The following is an 8256-nucleotide window of genomic DNA, read 5'->3' as shown; positions in this document are numbered from 1 at the left end:
CTTGCTCTGACAAGAGGGGGGCTCTTGCTCCATCTTCCAGCAGTTTTGTGCTAAAATGAAGCTGGAGCAAAATGGTCCCCGAGGACAGAGAGCTCTGCCCAGCAGCAGTGGAGCTGGCTCAGCCCCAAGCAATTCAGCTGCCACCCAAAAAGTGCTCTGGGTGCTTCCAAGTAAAAGGCTTCTACAGGGGTAAAACATTTTAAATCGTAAGGGACATAGTCCCAGAGCCTGGCATGGTGACTGCTGGGGGCAAATGGGCCTCCACCTGCCCATTTTCTGGGAAAATTTTCTGGTCAGTAGTAACTTGTGGCATCAGTTAGTAATGGCAGGGTGCAAACGGCAGACTGGCACACCCGCTCTCGTCGGTTCACGGCAGATTTGGGGAGTGTGGGGCCACTGCTCCGGAGGAGTTGATTTTGCAGCTCTCACACCGAAGCAGAGGTTTGGTGCTGGGGATGCCCCGCAGCAGCCCGACCTCTCTTGTGCTTCTTCCCTGGCAGGAGATGAGCAGGGAGCGAGGGACCCCCCTTCTCATGGGGTCCCTGACTCATGGGGACGGTGCCCGCTGGCGTTTAAACATCCCCATCATCCCCGCGTTCCCATAGCAACCCTCTCCCAGGGAGATAACATCCCAGCATCTCAGTGAATCCCCCAGCGCCTGCAAAGCACAACTTACCCCCAGGTGCCAAGCGCCATCGGGGTTCACTCCCAGGAGCTTCACCATGAGTTGGGGTCCCCCGCCAGGTCCCCGTTGTGGGTCGGTCGCTGCCACATTTCCCCCCATCCCCTGGGAGCGCAGGGACCAGCATCCATCAGCTCCATCACAGGGGGATTTTACTCCTGCTTTACCCACAGCTTCTGTGCCACGGGTAAATATTTAACTGAAGCTTGCTTGTTTTTATTTTTTTTTAAAAATGAGTGTTTGCTATTGCAGGGTTTCGCTCTTTCAAGTGCTCAGTGATGTATAAACAGATTAACAGGTGGAAGAAGTATTTGATAAACAGAGAAAAAAAGACTTTTCAGAAAATGCTACTTGGGTGCGATTTGAATCAGTCAGAGCTAATCATGAAAGTGGCAAAACTAAAGGAAATATAAAAAAAGAACACAACTTATTTTTAGCCTGAAAGCAGGCTTCTTAAAATGAGTAGAGCATGGTTTCCGCATAAGGTGTATAACCTATTTCTAACGTATCTGAGGGCAAGTGTGTAAAGCTGGATGGGGTAAGATACACTTTATGACAGCTGCTGCCTGGAAGCAGTACAGGACTATATATGGGCCATATATTACTTACAAGACCTGGGACGTTCCAGTAGCTGGCAGTCACGTTTCATTACATTTCCACTGAACGTAAGTGCTTTTTCTGCTGTTTTATTAACAAAGCGGATTCAAAGGCCCCCGGTCTTATAAATAATTCTGCACGTTGAGCTCTGTCACTCTGGGCTCTCTCCACCGTAAAGACAGCACGAATGCCCCAGGCGCAGGCAGGGACAGGCAGCAGCAGGCAGGGACAGGCAGTGTCACGGCTGCCCCGTGCCCCAGTGTGTTGAAAACGGTGCAGCTCTCCCACCTGCGTACGCAGGGAGTTGTAAAATCGAGCTACAGCTGAAAGTATGAAATAAAGCCTTTTTCTCCCAATTTTCTGGACAAATACGACTGAGTCTTGCATCGGGTCCTGAAAGAAAGAGAAAAAAAAATTTTGTTCGACTTGAAATAAAAATTTTGATTTACCTTTAAGAGTTTGGAGTTTAAAATTACTTTTAAAACAACTAAACCAAAGTAGAAATAGATCAGCTTAACTTCAAAAATTTCTAAATGAAAGGTTTGGCCTTGTTACTTCTTTCATCTTCTTATGTTAACACTGAATCTACTGCCATGAGTTTGAAGATTATTATGATCCAGTTGGGGATCTTTTCCACTAAATAAACTATTTCGCTTAAGCTGTTTCACTTGTCTTTAGTACAGCTCACGCTCACGTTTATCTCAGAAGCCCAACGGCCCTTCAGGCTGGATTTTCTTACAGGATTTTCGGGTTATAAACCACGTCCATAACAATCGACTTGCTGCTTTCAGCTAATTTAGCACTTGCTGCGGTTGCTTTTATTTTAGGAAGGTTTTTTTTTAAATCCCTTCTATGAATATATGATTAGGACAAGGAGGGAGGCCAGTACATTAATCTGCATCTTAAAAGGGAAATAGATAATAACTTTGCATAAAAGCTACTCAGTGAAAAATGCTGCAGCTACCAACGTGGGCATGGGGAAACGCAGGGAATTTGCATTTGACTTGTTAAAAATGGCTGCATCTGCCATCAACATCGACTCCGCTGTGCCCCACGTCTCCGCGCTCACACCCAAGAAACCACTGATAAGATTTTTTTAAGGTTAACCTCCCTGCGAAGCCAGGGAGAGGAGGAGCCCGGCAGCATCTCCCAGGGATGGAGACACAAGACCCCCCCTAACAGGAGACACGACTCGGCTCTTTCTCAGGCCATCCCCCATTAGCTGGTACCTGTGCCTCACAGACAGGGACTTTAATTTCCCAGGGCGAGGACTTTAATTCGATAAAATAGACTAAAAAGGATAAATGAAAAATTGATTAGCACAGTGGTAAGGGTAGAAACCCCATTAATTACATGAACAGTCTCACTGGGTAAAACACCTCCCTTTGTGGCACCTATCACCAGTTATTGTAGAGCCACAAACATGGAAAACAACCACAAAGACGACACGGCATCATCACAAGCCTTCAGCCGCGTGTCTGAGAGATGGTGGCAGCAAGAAAATCCTCGCCTCCCCCACTCGCCTCCCCTCCGGATCTGAAGGCTTTATTTGTTCACCAGCATTTTTTATTTGCATTCAGAGAGGCTTAATGAGACGGCCATCCTGCGTTAAACAAAACTCAGCCACTGGGGAAGAGCCCATTAGCGGCTGTAAAGCGACATGTAACTGTCTCCCGTGCAAAGCCGCTTCTTCCCAACCGAGCTTTGATGGCACTGACTGCTATTTGAAAGGAAAAGTTGCAGATTCCTGAGCAATTCATCACTGCTAATTAGTCTTTACCTTTTAAAGTTTGTTCAGTAGCTGCCTCACGCTACGAACACGTCCTTTTCCTGCACCTCCCTGCAGCTGTTGGGGTGTGGGGCACCCCATGGAAACGCTCCCCCAGAGCATTTTGGGGGGCCATGTGATTTCCAGTGGATAAGGAGCTGGTGCTGGGGCGCAGACCCCATCCTGCTCCCGCTGCGGGACCTTCGCTGTCCCCAAAAGCAGCAGCCACAGCCCCCCTTGCCCCGCGCCCGGCAGGTCCCCACGCGCCGCGCCACTCTGCCGCCACCAGCCCCTCGCCCACAAAACCAAACGTGACCCCGATGCCCTCGCTCTGCCTCGCCTGGGACGTGGCCAGTGATTCATTCCTGCTGCCAAAGCCCTGTGTTGACGTTGAAAGGGGTGTTATCGCCGGTGCGCCGGGGCCAGGGTGTACCTGTGGGTATAAGAACAACGCCGCGGCGCTGCCCGCGCCACAGAGCCCAGCCCTGGCTGCCAACATGAAGCGCTTCCTCCTCCTCGCCATGCTCTGCATCTCCCTGGCCAGCAGCTTGAAAAGGTAAGGGGGTCCCCAGGGTGCGCCCTGGGCTCTCAGACGGGCTTCGCTCCCGGGGTCCTGCCAGCGCTGAGCACGGCCGTGGTGACCGGGCAGAGCTGAGCTCCCCGGGACGGACACAAGTGTGCGGGGACCACGTGGTGGCTTTGCTGGTTTGCTCCCATCGGTCCATCAGCTCCGTGGCCATGTCCATCGCTCTGGGCAGAGCCCAGCACTTCACCGAGGGCTGCAGGATGAGCTGCCGGCCGCAGCCGAGGCCTGGGCAAGCAGATGGGGCAGAAAACATGAATTCACCTTGGCCCTGGTCCCGTCTCCCACCTGAAGGTCCTTTTCCATCAGTCACGTTGAGCTCCTGCCCATCCCATCACCACGAGCAGGCCTGTGTTGGGGCGTGCCTGAGCTCCCGCCAGCTTCACCCTTGATTTGCTCTCTCCTAAAACAGATTGAGTCCCCCCATTTTGCTGTGCCTCGGCTGGAAAGTGTTGCAGTGGGGGATGAGGGGAAACAAGCTCTGGCCCTGCATCCCGGCAGTGCTGGGACCCTCAGGGTGGAGATGGGGGCTGTGGGACATCAGCAACATCCCAGGCAAGTGACCAGGACCCTTGTTCCCCCAGGGTGACCCTGGTGCGGCACCGCTCCCTGCGGAAGTTGCTGCGGGACCGTGGGCAACTCTCCCACTTCTGGAAAGCCCACGGGCTCGACATGGTCCAGTACAGCGAGGACTGCGCCACCTTCACGGAGGCCAACGAGCCCCTCATCAACTACCTGGACGTAAGCATGGTGGCACTGAGGGGTGCTGAGTCCCAGCAGTGTGCCACAGACACCCCAAAACACATTAGTTTGCATGAGTGGTCCCCAATGCCCAAATGCTTCCCATAAAGCCCACACCGGCCAACGGAGCCCGTGCCCCAGCGTGCCAGGGCTTGCTGCCTGCCTGCTCCTGCCTGGTCCTTTGTTCCCAGGAATGTGATGATGAGAGGGGACAAGGGAGCACATTCACAGCAGGCGCTGCCAGCCCTCTCCCTGCCCGTTGCGCTCCCCGAGCCCGCAGTGCTCTTGGGCACGTGGCCGGCAGACAGATTTCCTCCAAAACACGTATCACACGCATCAGAGAAGACCCCACCATGAAGGACCCAGAGCTGGGGGTGGCAGGTGTTCCCCAGGCTCTTCCCATTCCCCACAGTGTGAGGGTCCTGTCCCCAGAGCCACTGCCAGTGCCACATCCCAGTGATGAGGGTCCCCTCGGGGCCCGACCTTCCCGCTGAACCCAGCAGGAAGAGGATGGTGCCCATGCCATCTGTCTTGCCTTTTGTTCTCAGCTTGCCTTGTTGTTCCTTAAATATTTGGCTCCTTTATTTCACCTGGCACGATGTGGCCATGACAGATCAAACGCTGACCCAGTGCCAGGCATCCCCACACCCAACCCCTCTGCAGACACCCAGGCACAGGCTCCCCTTTGCCAGGATTTCTCAGCATGCCGGCAGCTCACGGCTCCGCTCTTTGCTAGATGGAGTATTTCGGGCAGATCTCCATCGGGACCCCTCCTCAGAACTTCACTGTGATATTCGACACGGGCTCCTCCAACCTCTGGGTGCCGTCCGCCTACTGCGTCAGCAAAGCCTGCGGTGAGTAGGGGCTCCCCGACCAACTGTCCCGTGCCAAGCCGGCTGTGTGGGACCCCGGGTGACACCCCTAGGGTGGCCCAGAGAGGCTGTGGGGCCACAAGCACACAGCCCAGCAACCTCGGGGGGACCTCCCCACCCAGCTGAGCCCTCTGAGGCACACAGATAGCAGAAATCGGGGTGGGGGGGGAGCGGGGGGAACCTCAGCGGGTTTGTTTGCTCAGGCGCAGGCGGCGATCACACCACCAGCACCCAGCACCATCAGCCTGCGGGAGATATCGGACATGCTCTTTAGGCCATTCTTGTGGGAGAGCCTTTAAACAAACAAGCAAAGATGATAGCACATAATATAGCTTGTCAGCAAGGGGCTGGGTGGCAGGAACAAGGCGGGCACAGAGAGCACGGCATGGCTCCGGGCTGCCTGCCCAGGGGCTTGGCGGGTGACAAGCACTGGGCTTGTTCAGGCTGTCAGCGATGAGCCAGACCTGGCAAGTCCAGCCCTGCTGTCCCGGGACACAGAGCATCTCTGAGCAGCCTCCAGGCTCTTCGGGTGCTTCCAACAGAGCCGAAGGCGGGTTGGGGAAAACACAGCAGTGCCCGTGGGGCTGCTTCTGTCTGTAAAACAGGAACAGCAGTGTTGATCTTCAGGTCTCATAAAAATATTGCACAAGCTAATTCCGCTCCCCTTAGCCAACCTCACATCTTTGAGGCAGATTGAAACGGGGTAAGTTTTATCCCTGCTCAGAATGCCATCATGGCCCGCTGCCTCATGAGCTGTCCTTTCCCCAGCAGCATGCCCGTGACACAGGTGGTTCGGCGATGCCACATCGCCCCATTGGTTTGCTCCAAGGCCGGTCGCTGCCGCGGGCCGTGGCGGGGGCTCCTGACATCTGTGGCCACACAGATAAATATCATTTCTGCTGACAGCTCCCATCTCCTTCCCCAGCTGAGCACACCAAGTTTCAGCCATCCCAGTCCAGCACGTACCAGGCGATAGGGACCCCCTTCTCCATCCAGTATGGGACCGGCAGTTTGACTGGGGTCATTGGATCTGACCAAGTAGTCGTGAGTCATCTTTGGCTTTTCCTGCTCTGGACAACGTGCCTGGGACGTGCCTACAGACTCAGCACCACCATGGAGCCTCCTCCTCCCCGCAGGTCGAAGGCCTCACCGTGAGCAACCAGCAGTTTGCAGAGAGCGTCAGCGAGCCGGGAAAAGCCTTCCTGGACGCCGAGTTCGATGGGATCCTGGGGCTGGCTTACCCCTCGCTGGCTGTGGACGGGGTCACCCCCGTCTTTGACAACATGATGGCACAAAATCTGGTGGAGCTGCCCATGTTCTCCGTCTACCTGAGCACGTATGGACACGGCTTTGCTCTGGGCTTTTGCTTAGACTCTGGCATTGCTTTTAAGGGCGGGGGGGGCTGCTAAAATAAGTATGTTTTACTGAGATAGTAAAGGGTTTTTTGGTACCACGCCAAGTTTCACAAGAGCTCAGATCTTACAGGAATACAGCAAATGACCGTAAGCATTTGTGGGAAGTGAGTGGGTATAAATCCCCCCGTTTAAAATGCAATGTGCAAAGTAAAAGAGAGGAAATCCTTCACATCCCCTCCTCCCTCCAGGAACCCCGAGTCCTCCCTGGGAGGAGAGCTGCTCTTTGGTGGCTTTGACCCCTCTCGCTTCACAGGGACCCTGAACTGGGTGCCAGTCACCCAGCAAGGGTACTGGCAGATCCAGCTGGACAAGTGAGTGGTGCTGGGCAGGGAGGGAAGCGTTGGGCTGGGGCAGGGTAGCAGGACAAGTCCCTCCTGGTCCTTCTCTCTTTCCTCCTCCTCCAGCATCCAGCTGGGTGGGACAGTGACTTTCTGTGTGAACGGCTGCCAGGCCATCGTGGACACCGGGACGTCGCTCATCACAGGTCCCACCAAGGATATCAAACAATTGCAGAGCTATATTGGTGCCACACCTGTGGATGGAGAGGTGAGAGCGAGGGTGGGGAGAGGAGGGGGCAAAGCCCTGGGACCCCCCAGCCCGCCGGGAGGGACCTCCCGTGGAGCAGCACCACTGAGCTGCCCGGCTGTTTCGCAGTACGCCGTGGAGTGCAGCAACCTCAACGTGATGCCTGATGTGACCTTCACTATCAACGGGCTCCCCTACACGCTCAGCGCCCAGGCCTACACCCTCATGGTACGGCTCCAGCTCCACTGGCAAACCCCCCCAATTCCCAATGGCTCCAGAGACAAAGGTGGCCCAGAGCCACCCCTGGAGCTGAGCCAGGAGTCCCAGCGGGTGACAAGCCCCGCTGCTTCGTGCACGAAACCTGCCGTCACCATTCCTGCATGCTTCCACGTGCACGAGGCTCTTGGCTCCATCCCCAGCTTTGCACTTGTCCCCCCCCCAGGAGTACAGCGATGGCATGGCCTTTTGCACCAGCGGCTTCCAGGGGATGGACATCCCCCCTCCCGCCGGACCCCTCTGGATTTTGGGCGACGTTTTCATCCGTCAGTTTTACTCCGTCTTCGACCGTGGCAATAACAGGGTGGGGTTGGCCCCTGCTGTCCCTTAGGGCTGTGGCATCCTGTGGGGCAGGAGGGGAATCGAGCCACGGGGCTGCTGCCCTCGGGCAGGGCAGGGGCTTTCACCGCTGCACAGTGTCCCTGGAGGTGATGAAGACACCCGGGGACCGTGGCTGAAGAGCCTGGCAGAAGTTTGGTCTGTGCCAGGAAACCATTTCATAATGAATGTAAAAATGTCTTGAGCAGCTCTGTGATCTGCTTCGCAGATTCTCATTTTTTAAATACGGGTCAATAAAACATTTAATAAAACAAAACCTGCCATGCTCGTGTTGATTAGCACAAAACCAATCCTGCAGATCCCAGCTGGGTTTCACAGGGGTGTTAAATCCTCCTTGCCCGGACCTTGCCCTCCTCCCCAGTGAGCTAAAGCATCCGTGCAGCCGGGGCACGGCCGGGGCTGCATGACCGGTGTTACCGGAGTTTCCCCACTCTTGGGGGAGCCTTGATGGTGCAGGA

At 55.2% G+C, this 8256-nt stretch overlaps 1 protein-coding gene across 2 annotated transcripts; it reads left to right on the top strand.

Annotated features, from left to right (window-relative positions):
• Positions 1-4305: 4305 nt before the first annotated feature.
• On the top strand, positions 4306-8054 carry CTSE (cathepsin E). 2 transcript variants are annotated; one of them, XM_074850080.1, is made up of 8 exons: positions 4306-4371; positions 5108-5225; positions 6169-6287; positions 6380-6579; positions 6847-6969; positions 7063-7204; positions 7313-7411; positions 7629-8054. In XM_074850080.1, the coding sequence occupies exons 2-8, from the start codon at positions 5108-5110 to the stop codon at positions 7788-7790; spliced, it is 963 nt and encodes a 320-aa protein (XP_074706181.1). In that variant the 5' UTR covers positions 4306-4371; the 3' UTR covers positions 7791-8054. The 2 variants fall into 2 exon arrangements, with proteins under 2 accessions (XP_074706181.1, XP_074706180.1); XM_074850079.1 differs by having other exon boundaries at positions 4307-4371; positions 7626-8054.
• The last annotated feature ends 202 nt before the right edge of the window (positions 8055-8256 follow it).

This window comes from Strix aluco, chromosome 25, assembly GCF_031877795.1.
Source record: "Strix aluco isolate bStrAlu1 chromosome 25, bStrAlu1.hap1, whole genome shotgun sequence".
In the NCBI taxonomy this organism is placed as follows: Eukaryota; Metazoa; Chordata; class Aves; order Strigiformes; family Strigidae; genus Strix; species Strix aluco.
The sequence above is the reverse complement of the archived record's forward strand: the minus strand, read 5'-3'. Positions and strand labels throughout refer to the sequence as shown.

Bases quoted from the DNA above. Each gene is read 5' to 3' on its own strand.
- CTSE (XM_074850079.1), top strand. From the start codon at position 5,108: ATGGAGTATTTCGGGCAGATCTCCATCGGGACCCCTCCTCAGAACTTC. The intron at 6,970-7,062 runs GTGAGTGGTGCT...CTCCTCCTCCAG, and splicing joins TGGCAGATCCAGCTGGACAA to CATCCAGCTGGGTGGGACAG. The intron at 7,412-7,625 runs GTACGGCTCCAG...TCCCCCCCCCAG, and splicing joins CCCAGGCCTACACCCTCATG to GAGTACAGCGATGGCATGGC.